This window comes from Caretta caretta, chromosome 4 (genome assembly GCF_965140235.1).
Source record: "Caretta caretta isolate rCarCar2 chromosome 4, rCarCar1.hap1, whole genome shotgun sequence".
NCBI lineage: Eukaryota > Metazoa > Chordata > Testudines > Cheloniidae > Caretta > Caretta caretta.
The window spans coordinates 148,596,602-148,615,677 of NC_134209.1; the positions used below are offsets into that span (position 1 = coordinate 148,596,602).

General features: G+C 43.7%; 1 protein-coding gene across 3 annotated transcripts in view; it reads right to left on the bottom strand.

The window, feature by feature from the left end:
* ALMS1 (ALMS1 centrosome and basal body associated protein) overlaps nt 1-2,017 on the bottom strand; it is a 138,945-nt gene extending 136,928 nt beyond the window's left edge. The window contains exon 1 of one of the 3 annotated variants that reach the window (XM_048846406.2): nt 1,731-2,017. In XM_048846406.2, the coding sequence (XP_048702363.2) occupies nt 1,731-1,778 (48 nt within the window). In that variant the 5' untranslated portion in view covers nt 1,779-2,017. The remainder of the gene's footprint in view (nt 1-1,730) is intronic. The other 2 variants (XM_075128150.1, XM_048846404.2) reach the window with 2 other exon arrangements.
* Between the last annotated feature and the right edge of the window lie 17,059 nt (nt 2,018-19,076).

Below are 19,076 nucleotides of genomic sequence, written 5' to 3' on the forward strand. Positions count from 1 at the left end.
CAGTGCTCCATACTCACCGATTTCAAAACGCTCTACCTTAAAAAAAAAAGTTGACTGAATAAGGAGTTCTGAATAAATGAACCATAGGTGTTTAGCACTGAGCTCTCAGTCTAGAGAATGGATTGCTGCTGTACTAATCCAAGCCCAAGCATTCTGATCTCCACTTTTAGAAGATCTACTACAGTTTTCTAGAAACCCTACTGCTCATCACTGGCATAACTGCCACAATCCTATAGTATAATAGTGGGTAACCAGAACCAACCGTTTACCTATTTTTATCTCTGCTTGTTCCAGATACAAGCAAACTTAACAAAAGAAACTGCCTAGGACTTTAAAACTACCTGTTTCAGACAGGCAGATATAGCCGGTTATTTTTACTCCCATTCAGAGAGCCTCTAATTGCTTGTCTTTCAGATCACAACTCCAACAACAACAAACTCCAACAACAAATACCAACATGTTTGGACTTCATTGTCCTTTTTACATAATGAAACAAGCCTATAACTTCTTTAGTTTATTTATATCACTCACACTTAAACTAAAAAATAATACTTGTCATCCTACCCTAGTTGCCCTCTTCCTTTGGGCAAATGCTCATTCCTCTCTCCCCCAGATCCAAAGTTTACACTGGGATTAAAATTAAAGGAACATTGGTCAGATACCTTAGGACCCAAATATAGGTTTTGTTTTTAAAAAGTTACAAAACCAAACACTAAGAGAAAATGTTTTCTTCAGGATTTAAACATCACCCTGCAGAATCTGCAGCCCAAACACTGAGGGTTCTTGAGCCTGCAAAAGCATGCAACTACTCAGGTGCATAAATGTTTGAAGTCTTTGCAGAACAGGGTCCTATGTGATCCTCTTATGTGCATGAGAGACAGAAATTGAAATTCACATATCTATTTGCACTGGCCAAGCTGAAAGGAACATCAAAAGTAAAACACCATGACAGTGAAAAGTAAATTAGATTTTTAAAAGTTCCTTGGATTGTAGCAACCTAAGGTGTCATTTAAATCTCTTCTTTGCAGGCTAAGTTTCTGTGCAATAACAATCCCATACAGTAATAAATGTGGATATTCCCATCCACAACACAGATGCTGAAGTTTCCAACAGCACCTATGGATTATGGGTGCCCAATCTGAGACAACCTGGGCCCGATTTGCTGTGGTTCTGAACCCCACTGGCTTCAGCTTGAGTCGTGGGTGCTCTGCACCTCTGGGAACCAGGCCTCAGATGTCGCAAGTTGGGCGCCCAAAGACGGAGGCGCCCCAAACCAGCAGCCGCATTTTGGCCACGCTGCAGCCGCTGGTTATAATGCTGTTGCAAGGACGGCCTCCCAGATCCACCCGCCCGGAGGCTGCAGGTGCCGCACTTCCCACAGGCCCATCCTCACGGCGTCTGGGCACCACCCGGGAGCCCGCCACCTCGTGCTGGGCCAGGAGGCTCCACACCACCACAGCGGCCCAGCTCCCGGCAGCCTCGCTGAGCAGGGGGGCACCTCGCAGGGGCAGCATGAGGCCAGTGCTCAGGCCATGGGTCAGCGCTATAGGCTGCCCTGTCACACAGGAACCCCAAGCGTTTGCAGGGGACGGTTGGCAGCGACGCTGGTTGTTGTGTTGTGTTGTGTTGTGTTGTGTGCAACCCCTCCCCCCAAGCCATGGCCCCCAGCCCAGAGACCACTGCCCTGCCCCCAAGCCAACAGGGCCAAGCCTGGCTCGCCGTGTACTCACAGGAGCCTGGCCCGGCCGTTCCGTCCCCTCCTCCTCGCCCGGCTCCATGCTGCTCCGTGCTCCCTCACGCAGCGGCCCGCTACTCGGGCCACACACAGGCAAGCAGGCGGCAACCAGCTGCGCATGCGCGGCCACCTCCCCCGCCCGTTGTTAGGGACTCGCTCAGAGCAAAAGGGGAGAGCGGGGACGAGCGGCGCGAGCGCCGGCGTCAGCGCAGGAGCCGTTGACGGGAGAGAGAGGGAGAGAGAGAGAAACGAGCGCGCGATTCTGTCAACAGCGCGAGGAAGAGCCGTTGGGCGCGCGCGCGAGGGTTCCGTCCCTGCCGTGGACTGAGCGTGCGCGCGCCGCCGAGAGGGTCGAGGGGCGGAGGCGGCGGTGGCTGGCGCTGCTGTTGAAATGCCCGGATGTCAGTGACGGCCGCGCGCACTGGCAGTGCCCATGGCCCTGCTGGCACAAGGGCGCTCGCCCCGTCGGCCTTGCCAATGAGCATCTGTCCCCTTCGCAAAGCCCTGGGGCACCCAGCCTGGGGACTGCGCGTCGTGCCCAGTGCCGCCCTGGCAGCGACACGGCCTGCCCTCGCCCTGGGTTATGAGGGTGCCACATGGTGGCGCTTCTTAACCTGGCGCCACGGGACGACTCCAAGGAGGCCAACAAAATTTGAAATGTCAACTATTGTTTTCTCCACAGAAATTAAAAAGAAAAAAAAATCACAAAGGAACGTCACCGTTTTCCACCCAAGCTCCTGCTAATTTGGGGTTGTCGACATTCTGTGCAGCCGGGCTAACCCCACACCTTCAAAAAATCATGAGAGCCAGCAGAAAAATGATAAGATTTTAATAATAAGAGTAACTGTTGGAGTCTTTGGTTTCTGAGCCGTTAGGGTGCTCTCAGGTCACATGGACAGGCCTTGTTCCAGAACTGTTAGAACGAAAATATTACTCCAAAAAACAATAGCTGAAATTCTCAGCGCTAGGTGCTTGGCCTTTAAGAAAAGCAGTAAATAGCGTGAGACTCGTGACTGACATTTTTGGGATCACCCAGACCACTAAGAGGTTCTGGCACCATCTGCCTTGTAACTTTGGATGTCCTGATGTTCACATCCCTGACACCATTAGCCAGCCTACAAGCATAAATGTCTCTCAACCCTAACTTCCAGCAGCCTAGTTGCTCCTTGCAGCGTGACCCCACAGCCCCTTTGGTCCTGAGTCCCCCCCAAAATCCATCACCCTGAGTTCTCAACTGCCAGACACAGAATTTTTCTTTCTGGATCCTCACCCCCGAAGGAGTAAAACCTGGCACCAATTATCAGTTCACTTTGCGGGACACACTCCCACAGTTTGCACACCAGCGGCCTGCTTAGGGAAAAAATAAAAAATTTATTTAATGAAAAAATCACAGATTCAAAGATGAAATAGTAAGGAAGAGCGAATATACAAGATACACAGAAAATAAACAAAGATGCAATCTCAGCTTCACATTTCTATAGTAGCTAAATTCCGTTTTCTAATACAAGTTGCCTATTGCCTCTGAACAGTTTCCCTGTGTGCCCTCTGTCCTAAAGGGGATCCAGTGTTTCACAAACAGCAGCCTGCGTAGGTGCTGGCCCTCAGTTTCTAGACAGCCATCACTCCAAACCTGTTAACCTGAAACTCAGAGTAAATAGGCCAGCTACAATTCTGGTTTCAGCAGCAGGATCTTTTCATCCCTCAGGATCTATCATCTGGGGTTAGATAGAAGTTGGTGTGCCTCCCACCTCCCTTGTGTGTGTAGTGGACAAAAGAGATAGAGGATTTTTCCAAAACAAAAACAGAAGATTTATTTAAGAGAAGTAACAACAGGAACAGGGAAGAATCATGAACTATAACCAGATAACAAGTGAGTTGTGGTTTAACGGAGGTGAGTATAAAACTCAGGCCCCAACTAACCCAAACTGTGGCAACAACTAAACAAAAGAGAACAAAAGAATACCCCAAGATACTTTCCTGTCTCTAGGTTTTCTTAACCAGCAGGAATGAGGTTAAGATGCATTTGTCTTCACAGGTGATCCACGGGCTTACAGGATCTAGAAGCTGAAGTAGTGGGGCCCAAAGGTGAGAGCCCTCAGGATCCTGGTGACTGGTCCCAAAGGGAAGATGTTGGAACTCTGGAACACCACGATGTTTGAGGTAAGTGACTAGTTGTTAACAGTCTTTAATGTCTTTACAGCTGCTGGTGATCTTGATCCGATTGCCTCATCCAGTGGTCTTGATCCGGAGATCCGACGCCGCACAAAAAGACTGCACCTTGACTGTCTCTATAACAGAGAGCTCCCTAGCAACGGGTACTCAGACTAATTTAATTTTTTTAAAGACGCACACGCCTAGGTTCGGAGGTAAGTAGCTCTACAGGAGCCAGTTGGAACTAATTCCAAATGTCCATTGGCTTCTTTCATGCCAAAGTTCCGTAAAGAAGCTTCCCCAGTGTGGCATCTGAGTTATCCTTTGCCTCGGATGCCATGATGGACACCTGAACTCCGTTTTGGAAAATACTGTAATCTGTCTAAAATGTACTAATAACAGTAAATGTAATAACAAACAGCTAAAAGTGCATAGAACATTGTGATAAACATCATAAGGACTATATTGAGCATGAAATGAACAAAAAAACATGCAACAAACCCTCTTCCTTTTAACAGGGTTTCCAGTTTGTTTTCCCCTCCCCTTTTTCTCACACTGGTAATTCATGGTTACACAGTCTTAATTCTCCAAGACTGGGGTTTTCTTTTCTGTTTTAACGTCTTTTCATTACCTTTAATGGTCCACCATTGTCTTTCCTTAGATTACAATGCTAGTTGCTTGCAGTTAGTTTCCTGCAAACAGCTAGCCTGAGCGGTGCCCCTCCCTGCCTGATTACTTCACTCCCTCCTCCTCCCAGTTGAGAGGTGATGCTGTAGTTGCACCACAGTTACAATTACAATTTTCTACACATACATTCATAAACATAACCTATCAGAACTTTACAAGCTTTCATAAAAGACCTTACCTGACATAATTATACATGATAACATTGTATAAAACCAGTTGAGAGTCAATTGCTTATTCTTTAGGATTCAGATCTCCTGTTCTCCCCTTGGGGTGTCTCGATCCTGATTGTCACAATGATAAAATCACAATTTTTGGCAACACTGTTGCATATTGGCATTGCAAACATGGTCTTCTCATACTGCTATTATTGCTTTGTGGTGATGTTTCAGAATCAGAAACATGAATTGGTGCCCTGGTGTGCTAGACACTGTACAAAGATACAGTAAATAACAGTTCATTGCCCCCAGAGACACTACCTCATGCTATCTGATGGTGTTTTGATATAACTCATTCATGTTGTACTACTATCATGTAACAAGATAATGCCAGGATGCAAATGTGGCAAAATTCTGCCAGGAAACCCACATGTTACATCTCTGTGGGGTGTTCTGACATTACATGACAATGTTGCACTAAAAAGTCGCACTTCGTTGTGATATACCAATATTGGGTGAAAAACATGGGAATGCCCCTCTAAGAAAACTCAAACCTTAGTGGAGTCCCTGTTTTTCCTTCCAAATATCCGTATTAATAACCTTTTTAAAAAAAAGTAGAGGTGAACTTAGTGAACAGTGACATGTGAGTGAGTTTGTCTGGCTGTTTGTGTTTTTCCTTCTCTTTCAGGTTATTTTAGTTATTTTCAGTTATTTCAGTTACTGGTCAGTTGGGAATGCGTGCCTGGGGACTGTTTGAGCCTTTGTTCCCTGGATAATCCTCCATCATCTTTGATCAGCCTCAGTCAGCCTTGTGATCACTCTACCCCTGTGTGATTAATGAGGGGGTAGGGCTGACCTAAGAGAGAAGGCCTTAAAAGCCAGAGGCTAAGTGACCAAGGGGAGCTAGCGAATAGGGGACCAGAAACAGGGGAGTTTGTGGGAGGGAGACATAATATAATCGCTATGGTTAGGAAGGGCAGCATTGCCAGTGCCAACACTGCTCCTGTCTCCTCCACCTGCACCTGTATCCAGACAGACAACATAACCATGGATGCCTCTACCCCGGTATGTATTTGCAGAGGCTGTGGCCTATAATTCCCACTCACAGAAAGCCAGGCTGGGGGGACCATCCAGTGTGAAAGGTGCCTGCTGGTGGAATCTCTCAGGAAGCAGGTGGGAGAGCTACAGGAGGAGATGGCTCGGCTGAGGAGCATCCGTGCCCATGAGGAATTCCTCAAGAATATTCATATGGAGACATCCAAGGCTGAGGAATCTATCCAGCTGCGGAGGATTGCAGTCACAGCACCAAGGAGGAGGATATGACTCTGTCACACGGAGGACACTGGCAGCTGGTTACTTCTGGCAGCAGACAGTGCTCCACCCCTACTCCCAACCCACCCACCATGATGATGGAAAACTGATATACTGCCCTGGCGACAAGCAATATGGAATCACCCCCAAAGGTGGAGAAGGAGAAGCCATGCACCCCCAAGGCTGGGAGGATCACAGCCACCACTCCCAGGAGGAAACGTAAGCTAGTGGTGGTTGGTGACTGTCTCCTGAGGGGGACGGAGGCATCAATCTGTCACCCTGACATGGCATCCCAGGAGGTATGCTGCCTGCCAGGGGCCCGTATCCAAGACATTACGGAGGGATTGTCGAGGATCATCTGGCCCTCTGACTACTACCCCATGCTACTCATCCACATGGGCACTAATGATCATGTGAGGTATGACCCCCAGCAGATCAGAAGTGACTACAAAGCTCTGGGACTAAGGGTGAAGGAGTTGGAAGCACAGGTGGTGTTCTCTTCAATCCTTCCAGTCAAGGGTAGGGGCCCAGGCAGAGACAGATTCATCCTGAAGGTGAATGCCTGGCTGTGAAGATGGTGTCACCAGGAGGGCTTCGGCTTCCTGGACCATGGGATGCTGTTCCAGGAAGAAGGATTGCTAAATAGAGATGGGGTCCACCTATTGAGGAAGAGGAAGAGCATATTTGGATACAGACTGGCTAATGTAGTGAGGAGGGCTTTAAACTAGGTTAGAAGGGGGCAGGTGACCAAAGCCCACAGGTAAGTTAAGAACATGGAAACCTGGGAGAAATTTCAGAATTTGAGGGGAGCATGGGCTGTTATAGCAGGTAAAAAGGAGAGACAAGACAGAACTTGGGGGGCGGGGGAATCAAATCAGTATCTTAGATGTCTGTATACTAATGTGAGAAGTATGGGGAATAAGCAGGAAGAACTCAAAATGCTAGTAAATAAAAATAACTATGACATAGTTGGCATCACAGACACTTGGTAGGATAATATGCATGACTGGAATATTGATATAGAAGGGTACAGCTTGCTCAGGAAAGTCAGGCAGGAGAAAAAGGAAGGAGGTGTTGCCTTATTTATTAAAAATGTATACACTTGGACTGAGGTTGAGATGGAAATAGGAGATAGACTTGTTGAAAGTCTCTGGGTAAGGATAAAAGGGGTAAAAAACAAGTATGATGTAATGGTAGGGGGTCTACTACAGACCACCTAACCAGGAAGAAGAGGTGGATGAGGCTTTTTTTAAACAACTACAAAATCATCCAAAGCACAGGACTTGGTGGTGATGGGGGACTTTAACTAGTCAGACATCTGTTGGGAAAATAACACAGCAGGGCACAAATTATCCAACAAGTTCTTGGAATGTGTTGGAGACCATTTTTTATTTCAGAAGGTGGAGAAAGTTACTGGGGGAGAGGCTTTTCTAGATTTAATTTTGACAAATAGGAAGGAACTGGTTGAGAATTTGAAAGTGGAAGGCAGTTTGGGTAAAAGTGATCATGAAATGATAGAGTTCCTGATTCTAAGGAATGCTAGAAGGGAGAACAGCAAAACAAAGACAATGGATTTTAAGAAGGCAGACTTTAGCAAACTCAGGGAGTTGGTAGGTAAGATCCCATGGGAAGCAAGTCCAAGGGGAAAAACAAATGAAGACAGTTGGCAGTTTTCCAAAGAGACATTATTAAGAGCACAAGAACAAACTATTCCACTGCGTAGGAATGATAGGAAGTATGGAAAGAGACCACCCTGACTTAACCAGGAGATCTTCAATGATCTAAAAATCAAAAAAGAGTCCTACAAAAAGTAGAAATTAGGTCAAATTACAAAGGATGAATATACACAACTAACACAAGTATGTATGGACAAAATTAGAAAAGCCAAGGCACAAAATGAGATCAAACTAGCGAGAGACATAAAGAGTAACAAGAAAACATTCTACAAATACATTAGAAGCAAGAGGAAGACCAAGGACAGGGTAGACCTGCTACTCAATGAGGGGATGGGGGGAAATAACAACAGAAAATGTGGAAATGACGGAGGTGCTTAATGACTTCTTTCTTTTGGTTTTCACCGAGAAGGTTGGTGGTGACTGGACATCTAACATAGTGAATACCAGTGAAAATGAGGTAGGATTGAAAGAGGCTAAAGTAGGGAAAGAACAAGTTAAAAATTACTTAGACAAATTTGATGTCTTCAAGTCACCAGGGCCTGATTAAATGCATCCTAGAATATTCAAGGAGCTGACTGAGGAGATATCTGAGTCATTAGTGATTATCTTTGAAAAGTCATGGAAGAGTGGAGAGATTCCAGAAGACTGGAAAAAGGCAAATAGAGTGCCAATCTATAAAAAGGGGAATAAGAACAACCCGTGGAATTACAGACCAGTCAGTTTTAGCTTCTGTACCTGGAAAGATAATGGAGCAAATAATTAAGCAATCAATTTGCAAACATCTAGAAGATAATAAGGTGATAAGTGACAGCATGGATTTGTCAAAAACAAATCGTGTCATACCAACCTGATAGCTTTCTTTGATAGGGTAACAAGCCTTGTGGATAGGGGGAAGCAGTAGACACGGTATATCTTTACTTTAGTATTGATAAAGCTTTTAATACTATCTCGCATGATCTTATAAACAAACGAGGGAAATGCAACTTGGATGGAGCTCCTATAAGGTGGGTGCAAAACTGGTTGGAAAACTGTTCCCAGAGAGTAGTGATCAGTGGTTCACAGTCATGCTGGAAGGCAATAATGAGTGAGGTCCCGCAGGGATCAGTTCTGGGTCCGGTTCTGTTCAATATCTTCATCAATGATTCAGATAATGGCATACAGAGTACACTTATAAAGTTTGCAGATGATACCAAGCTGGGAGGGACTGCAAGTGCTTTGGAGGATAGGATTAAAATTCAAAATGATCTGGACAAACTGGAGAAATGGTCTGAAGTAAATAAGATGAAATTCAATAAGGACAAATGCAAAGTCTTCCACTTAGGAAGGAACAATCAGTTGCACACATACAAAATGGGAAATGACTGCCTAGGAAGACATAGCGGAAAGGGATCTGGGGGTCATAGTGGACTGAAGGGTTAAAATCCATTGCTGATGTAATAACCCAGTATATGGATTTGTGTACAGGCCCAAAGTCCAGAGTTTGGTCAAGAGGTCAGAAGCCTAGCAATAGCTAAGAGAAAGCAGAATAACCAAAGATAATTTTGCTTTTGCTAAAATATGCCTGGTCAGCAAAACACCAGATGTTGGGGGCAATAATTGTGCCTTATTCAAAGTTGCAAATAGAACAAAGAAGCCCTGTTTCTGTTGTGTTAGTTTCTTCTGTAAGGAGATGTTCTTCCCACACATCCAAACTTGAGTTTATGAAAGATTCAAGCATGTCAGTATAAGATATGTTTCAGAGGAACAGCCGTGTTAGTCTGTATTCGCAAAAAGAAAAGGAGTACTTGTGGCACCTTAGAGACTAACCAATTTATTTGAGCATGAGCTTTCGTGAGCTACAGCTCACTTCATCAGATGTTTACCGTGGAAACTGCAGCAGACATTATATACACACAGAGAATATGAAACAATAAACAGTATAAGATATGACCTCCTCCCATCTCCCTTTCCCAGAGACCAATGCATGCCTTAAAACACAAATGAACAACTTGAAAGACAGTCTTTATTGCCATATACTTTTACTGTTTCTTTGCTTTTACCCCTAGATATGTATCTGTTGGACAATCAAAGGAGCTACTTCATTCCTATGGACCCCAAATCAGAATTCAACATATATATTTTATACTGATACATTTATTAAAGTACTAGTTAAATGTTAAATTGTCAACTTGAGACCATGGGCGGAGACATTATGTAACCTTTGACCATTGGCTACTGTGCTATCATGTCTTGCTGGTAGACCTATCCGGGCTTGTGGGACTGCCTACCCCATCACTTTCCCCCGCCCATGGAAAATCCATATGTTCCATTGTAATCAATTGATTGACAGTGTCTCTGAGCCTAATAAGCAAGGTGACACTCCGTCAGCACTGTACGTAATAAACTCCTGTGCTTGACCTCTACACGGTGTGGATTTATGTCCTTCATGGACCACAAGCTAAATATAAGTCAACAGTGTAACGCTGTTGCAAAAAAACCAAACATCATTCTGGGATTTATTAGCAGGAGTGTTGTAAGCAAGACACGAAAAGTAATTCTTCTGCTCCACTCCGCTCTGATTAGGCCTCAACTGGAGTATTGTGTCCAGTTCTGGGCACCACATTTCAGGAAGGATGTGGACAAATTGGAGAGAATCCAGAGAAGAGCAACAAAAATGATTAAAGGTCTAGAAAACATGACCTATGAGGGAAGATTGAAAAAATTGGGTTTGTTTAATCTGGAAAAGAAAAGACTGAGAGGGGACATGATAAGAGTTTTCAAGTACGTAAAAGATTGTTACAAGGAGGAGGGAGAAAAATTGTTCTCCCTAACCTCTGAGGATAGGACAAGAAGCAATGGGCTTAAATTGCAGCAAGGGCAGTTTAGGTTGGACATTAGGAAAAACTTCCTAACTGTCAGGGTGGTTAAGCACTGGAATAAATTGCCTAGTGAGGTTGTGGAATCTTCACCATTGGAGATTTTTAAGAGTGGGTTAGACAAAAACCTGTCAGGGGCGGTCTAGATAATACTTAGTCCTGCCATGAGTGCAGGGGACTGGACTAGATGACCTCTCAAGGTCCCTTCCAGTCCTATGATTCTATCCTGACAGCCCTGGAGAATTAAGTCCTCTTTTTATCCATAGAGCTTGTACATCACAGGAAATAGCAGTGCATGCTTTCCTCGTACTACTCTGCCAATGTGCTTCAGCTCTGATCTAGGGATCTCTTCTAGGTATGGGGCTGTAGTTTAGGCCTGATTCAAAGCCTGTTGAACGTAATGGGAGTCTTTCCATTGACTTCAATGAGCTGTGAATCAGGTTCATACTCTCCAAGATAATTGCATTCATGCCTTTTTTTCCTATGCAGCCAGCTGTGATGTTGATGTAAGTGACGTGTGCAACTGTCCACTAGAAACTGGACTTAAACTAGAAAGTTTAAAGGTGAAAGGCTCCCAATCCCACTTCCTGTCTTCTGAATCATCTCATTTCCCCTTGGTATATGTTGGCATCTGAGTATATGATATGCCTGCCAATGCAATATGTGTCCATTTTATTTATGTATGTCCTAGAATAAGTTGGACATTACTATTATTCTACAGTGGGTAGACCAAAAACACCAAGTTTTATACAGGACAACATTCCTTAAAAGAATTACAAAGATAGAACTAGCTGACATGACATTTCATCTTTACAGTTGAACCTGTTTCTTTTAACAAGTGAAAATAAATTTGCTGGTCCATCCTATCCTAGTCCCTGTTTATACACATCATCCCCAAAACCATCACACAATTAACATTTAATATCAAACACTTAGTATTAACATCCTGTAAATGCTGGCCGAGCGGTTGTAGGATGTGTGGGGTGGATCTCACTCAAATACAGGCATCAAGCTTTATTTACAAACAAACTCAGGCACCCTTTAATGGATGGAAAATTATATCTACCACTCGCACTCAGTTTTTGTTTCATCTGTGGTCCTTCTGATCTGTCAGGTAGTCACATTGCTGTGTGAGGTTTTTCTGTGAGCCTCTATTAAGGTATCTCATAACATTCAAAGCAAAATACCTCCTCCAGAGGGGAATACGGTGATGCAGGAACGCTGTTGTTGAGGGGCTGCAGAGGGAGTCTAGTCTCAAGTTGTTTCTCCTGAAGGTCGACCAGACACCTCAACATGTCTTGTTTGTTCCTTCAGAATCCCCACCATCTCCTGCTGCAGGCCATGCTCCTGCTCCTGGGCTTCTCTCCTGCTTGCAGTATCCATGTCCAGTTTTTCAGAGAGAGAAATCCTTCACACTCTCTGCTTGGTGTCGGCTGTCCCAGAGGCCTTCATAATCTCATTAAACGTGTCATCACATGTTCTCCTTTGTCTTCTTCTAATCTGGGACAGCCTCTCCACCGATGTGGAGGATGAGGTGAAGGCCACACTGTCAGCTATAAAACATGGAAAGCACAAAGCAATCATTGTCAGTGCATAACCAAGGTCTAGTGCACAGTTGATATATAAAAATCACTCCCCTTACTCCACTGAAGTACAAGGCAGAACATTTATACAAGGTATTCATTGAGCCAGCTTGCTGTACCCGGCATGGTGAGTATGGCCTGGGGACATGGGTGCCAGATCATCTGCAGCATTGGGGAGCAACCCGCAGCAGGAGCACAGGGGGCATTGGCCCCCTACCCTTTGTATATAAAGAAAGAATCAGGGTAAAATCTAATTTTTGAGGTCATGCTTAATAAATGTGGCACAATAGGTCATGCACTGTATTAAGGGCTTGATCCTGCGGGGACCCAGGGGCTGTGCTGCTGGGTGCAAGAGACTGGCAAAGTCATCACAGGCGTTGGGAACCAGCCTCTGTCTCCAGGAGACACCAACATATATTTCATTGGGATCATCCACTGAGCCCACTTTGCTCCTAAACTTCTTCCCAGAGCCTGCACCCCCTCCCGTGGCCCAGCCCTGAGCCCTCTCCCGCACCCAAACTCACTCCCTCTTAGTAAACCAGAATTTTTTTACTTACCGGCACCCCACATTCCTCCAACATGCCAAATAAGAAAGCTTTTACTGTCATTTGAAATGCGTCTCCTTACTGTGCCATTGATTTTGAAGCAGAACTTTTCATTGACGTGATTAGTGCAAATTACAAAGTTTCCATGGTAAATTAAATAACCTATTTCAAATCCCGTGGTGAGCGCCGCCCGGATCCGGCATCCCACACCGGCTACTGCACCCCAACCCCCTGCCCTGAGCCCCCTCCCACACCCAAACTCTATCCCAGAGCCCGTGCCCCACACCCACTCCCGCATTCCAAAACCCTGGTGTCCGCTCCGCCACCTAGGAGCAGCAGGGACATGTTGTCGCTTCCCAGGAGCCACACGGAGCCAGGTAGGTAGCCTGCCAGCCCCACGGCACACAGACTTTAAATCGGACTTTCAATGAAGATCATTATGACATTATCTGATTAAAATATGGCCATGTAGATCACTGTTACTACCCCTGCTATATAATTGCAACAAATCTTATACAAAGTGTGTCACGTAAGGTGTCTATGGAAAGGTTATGATTTGCTGAATATGTTTATGCTATTTCTATGCCTATATCATTTTTGTATCTGAAGTTATGAGTATTAACTATGTACCTGTATTTCAAATGTTTGCTCATGTGGAAACACCAACAAGGTGTTTAGCCAGCACATTGTGAAGGAACTATTCAAGTTGAATGGCCCATCAAAAAACACTTGACTCTCAGTGGACCATGGAAGACGCCTATCTACACTTAATTGACTTTCCTGTGAACGTTCTAATTGGAGTACGGGTAATGGCTTCTGCTATGACTAAGCAAAATCATGCATGGACATGTGACTTGCCCATGTGACTTCAAACACCACCTTGTTACCTGTAATTTTCCACAGTGAGAACAGTGGGATTCCCTTCACTTGGCAGAAGCTATAAAAGGCCCTTGAAACATCTCCATTTTGCCTCTTTCCTGCTCAAACCTCTGGACTATGGACTTACACTAATGGGAGCATTCGAACCAAGGGACTGAGGACCTTCCAATGATTTGGAAGCAACCAAAGACTTAACAAGACCAGCAGTTTATTCCATCACTGCTACAAGTCTGAACCAAGAACTTTGCAATTGTTGTATGTATTTGATTCCTTTAACCAATTTTAACTTTCACCTTTCTTTCTTTCTTTTTATAAATAAACCTTTAGATTTTAGATACTAAAGGATTGGCAACAGCCTGATTATTGGGTAAGACCTGAGTTATATACTGACCTGGGTATGTGGCTGGTCCTTTGGGATCAGAAGAACCCTTTTGTTTGATTAAATTGGTTTTAAATAACCACTCATCATTAAGTCTAGTGTTTTTTGGTGGTGATACAAGACTGGAATGCCTAAGGAGACTGCTTTTCTGACTTCTTGTTAGGCAGTGTGGTGAAATAGAAGTTTACTTTTGTTGCTGCTTTGGTATATCTTATGGGAGAATAACCACCAGTTTCTCAGCAGTTTGTCCTGAATTAGGTGACCCATGGGAGGCATGGTGACAATCAGAAATGCCAGTTTATAGAGCTTTCCGGTTGGTAAAGTGCCAGATAACACAGCTTTTACTGTACTGAAGTTTGCAAAGGAGCGAGTAAGCAAAAAGAATTCCCCAACCCACAGCAGTCACTAAATCTTCCCCTGCAATCTAGCCATTTGGGAGAGAGCCTGAGTGATCCGAGGGCTCTCCAATGTGTCCTAGAGAGGAAGAAGAAGAAGAAGAAAAAAAGAGCCTGCAGGAAAAAACAGAGGATGCATATTCCAGAACTGAAGCCCCTGACCCTGTCCCTGATGATACTAATCTGTGGACTGCCAGCAAGACAATGCCATCTCATCTCAACTCTCCACTCACCCCCGGAACCAAGACATGAGACATCATTCAAAGATTGGATAGGCTTTTGAAGTTGATGCAAAAGGAGCCAGGGGTGATGGTTCATATCGACACTTAAGATGCTACATTGTGGGATATCTCACAGCTAGTAGCGGACTTCAGAGAATTTTGAAGTGTGCTGAAGAAGAATGTCTAAGCGATCTTCTCTGAGACCCTCCTATCCCACAAGCAAAGGAAGACAGAAAGCAGAAGATTCTGGAAGTGAACTGCTGGCTAGGTAAGTGGTGGAGAGTTTTGGTTTCATCTTTTCATGGAACACTGGACCACCTTCTATGGGAAAGCAGTGACTCTGAAAAAGATTTGGGGATTGTGGTGGATAATCAGCTGAATATGAGCTCCTAGTGCAACAGTGTAGCCAAAAGGTCTAACACAATCCTTATATGCAAAAACAGGGGTGTGACGGGATCCCCAGGGTGCAGTGTGGGACCATGGGACCACTGTTCCCCCTTAACTCTCTCCTGCCTGGGTTGTCTCTCACAATGCCTTGCTAGTGACAAGCAGAAAACCCATCCAGGTCCTGTGATCATTCAGCACCACAGCATGTGGAGCCCCACACCCAGTTAGTTTGCATGAATGCTACCAGAGCCACTCATGAATCACATAGAGAAGGGCACCAGCCAAATCCCCCCACTTTCTATCACTGTACCTCAGGAATATACCATCTTGCACAAATTAATTAATTGGTTCACCACTTCATCAATGGAAAGTGGATATACAGCAGCCTTTGCAAACCTGAGCAGATTTACCACACACTTCAGGCAAACTCACTCGTAAAGATAAACAGTTAAACAAATTTATTGACTACAAAAGATAGATTTTAAGTGATTATAAGTGATAGGGAAAAAGTCAGCGTTAGTTACGAAAAGAAAACATAAAGCATGCAGTCTAAATTTTCAACCCTATTAGACTGGGCAATATCTAGATTAAGCAGTTTTTCTCACCCCACTGGAAATTGCAGTTCATAGTATACAGGTTTCACCCTTGAAACCTGGGCCAATCCCATCTGTTGGAGTCTTAAGTCTTCTCAGTGTCCTTGTTGCTTGCAGCGTAGGTGGAGGCATGAGAAAGGCCAAGGTTGGGCCCCATGTTCTGTTTTATACCCTCAGTCCCATGTGCTTGGAGAACACAAGTCTAGGCAGGTCTGGTGGGCATTGCTGAATCCCAAGGCAAGGTTGAGCAATTCCCCTGGTGTGGCCTTATGCAGGTGAGTCATTAAGTTGTAACTCCCTTGCTGGACAATGGCTGTTGATGGGTTGTTTGACACCCCACCTGGGTTTTGGTTACTTTCCTTGCTGTTGCCTCTGGGGAGCTAATATCTGGCTAATTCCCCAATTTACAGCATGTTTTGGTGACAACCAAACAACAAAATTCTCATAACTTCATGTGCATTAATGATATACATATTTAGATAGAACAGTGACTTTCAGCTGATCATAACCTTTTCCCTGATATCTCACATGGCATGCTTTATATGCAATATCACAATTATATACAAATGAGGAATATGGGGGTGACAAGATGCTCCCCCAAGGTATAGTATGTAACAAGGGGAATCTCAAGTAGGAGCAGAGAGGCTGTTTTACCTCTGTATTTGTCACCAGTGTGACCACTGCTGGAATACTGTGTCCAGTTCTGGTGTCCACAATTCAAGAAGGATGTTGATAAATTGGAGAGTGTTCAAGAAAAGTCCATGAGAATAATTAGAAGATTAGAAAACATGCCTTATAGTGATAGACTCAAGGAGCTCAATCTATTTAACTTAAAGAGAAGGTTAAGATGTGACTTGATCACAGTCTATAAGTACCCCTACATGGAGAACAAATATTTAATAACAGGCTCTTAAATCTAGCAGAGACAGGTATAACACAATCCAGTGGCTGGAAGCTGAATCTAGACAAATCAGACTAGAACTATGGCATATATTTTTAATGGTGAGAACAATTAACCATTGGAACAATTTACCAAGGGTCGAGGTGGATTCTCCATTACGGACAATTTACAAATCAAGATTGATTGTCACTCTAAAAGATCTGCTCTAAGAATTATTTTGGTGAACTTCTATGGTCTGTGTTATACAGCAGGTCAGACTAGACGATCACAATGGCCTTGAATCTATGAAAGATGGCACTCAATGCACAAGATAGCCAGACCCAAAGCCCAGATAGGGCTTAATAGAGCAATGTCAACAACTGAAAATACAGCTATAAACAAATTGGAAGCCAATGTAATCAACAGAGCACAGGCATAATTTGCTCCATATGAGAAAAAACATGCTAAGCAAGCAGACAGACTTAGTGAGCACAAGATGAAGTTTCTGAATGATCTTGAACACATTGCAGCAATCCAGTCTGAAGGTGACAAAGGCCTTGTTAATTCATGTGAGGTATGCAACCAAGAGGTAATTGTTTTGGGACATTACCACAGAATACTGACTTACTGTTTTAACAAATAAATTTGTTAGTCTCTAAGGTGCCACAAGTACTCCTTTTCTTTTTGCAAATACAGACTAACACAGCTGCTACTCTGAAACCTGTTTTAACAGTGATCAAAGATACCTGTCAAGACAAAAGGGAGGGCTTGAATGCTGGACACTTGATTCTCAGACATTTTCTTGCTTTTGTTGTGCTCATAAAAAAATAAAATAAAAACCTCACGTGGGAATTTAGCAGAATTTCTTAGAAGTAAAGTTACCTTCCATCTCAAAATTGGTCAAAGCATCTCCTGTATTTACAAATCATGACAGACAATTTGCTCTCTGAAGAGTTTTCCTTTGTTCTCAGACACGTACAAAAAAGGATTGTCCAGTATAAGTGAAAATGTACTGCAGTAGTGTAGTCTAGCGATCACAGCACGGGCAGGGGCCAAAACTCCTAGGTTCTATTCTGAGCTTCATTCATGATTCACTATGGGGAATTAAGTAATTCACTTCATGAATCTGTGTCTCAGTTCCCTGTATCTAGGGAGGACTAATCTCTTCCTCACATTCATACTGTGAGAATTAACATTTGCAAAGCTTTGGATTTCTTCATGGCTGGAGGGATGAATTCTCAGGCCATGATCATGGATGCTGGCATAATACTTAGAATTGAAAATGTTGACCCCTGATTGCGTGCAAAAGAGATTCTATAGAGGTTTTTCCCGGTGACCAAATATGCATGCCAATATCCTGGCTCCAAAGGTTTGCTATTTCTTCATTGACATTAAACCAACATCTGATAACACAGCTCCAGTGAGTGTTCCAATGACAGATTCAAGCCAGATATCTTGAGTCACACATTATGCAATCTTTATCCTCAGCAGGATGCTAGTAAGAGCCTATTAAATCTGCCCACACAACATGTCTAATGCTTAAGCAGAAAGTGTTAGGAAATTATGGTAGATTTATAGAGTTTTTCTCCAGATTTCACATGAATTGGAGAAAGTTCTGTATAGAAAATGTAAAACTAATTGTGAATTTTCCTGCTGAGATAATATTTAAAGATATAAGTTTTTCTGAAATGAAATCAGAGGTTCACAACTCAAAACTGACATTTCTGGCAAGCGTCTCTAGGGAATAGCCTGTGAATTGGTAAATCAGTTGCCTTACTAAACCTCCTGTCAAGCTAAAACATGGTATTCTTTGGGTTATGCACTAAGTTTAAAAAAAAGAAAAAATAAGTGAATTTAGTGGAGGTGAAAGCTGTCTGATTGGCAGGTCTGGAAGATGAAGTCATTCCTTTACCCAGAGAATAAGGATAGCAACAGCAGTGCAAGCATCTGCCATGATCTACCAATCAGCTTAACTACTTTTTCCCCAGAAAGATAATGGAGCAAATAATTAAACAATCAGTTTGCAAACATCTAGAAGATAATAAGGTGATAAGTGACAGTCAGCATGGATTTGTCAAAAACAAATCACGTCAAACCAACCTGATAGTTTTCTTTGACAGGGTAACAAGCCTTGTGAATGGGGGGAAGCGGTAGATGTGGTATATCTTGACTTTAGTAAAGCTTTTGATACTGTCTCGCATGACCTTCTCATAAACAAACTAGGGAAATGCAACTTGGATGGAGCTCCTATAAGGTGGGTGCAAAACTGGTTGGAAAACTGTTCCCAGAGAGTAGTGATCAGTGGTTCACAGTCATGCTGGAAGGGCATAATGAGTGGGGTCCCGCAGGGATCAGTTCTGGGTCCGGTTTTGTTCAATATCTTCATCAATGATTTAGATAATGGCATAGAGAGTACACTTATAAAGTTTGCAGATGATACCAAGCTGGGAGGGACTGCAAGTGCTTTGGATGATAGGATTAAAATTCAAAATGATCTGGAACTGGAGAAATGGTCTGAATGGAGAAATGGTCTGAAGTAAATAGGATGAAATTCAATAAGGACAAATGCAAAGTCCGCCACTTAGGAAGGAACAATCAGTTGCACACATACAAAATGGGAAATGATTGCCTAGGAAGGAGTACT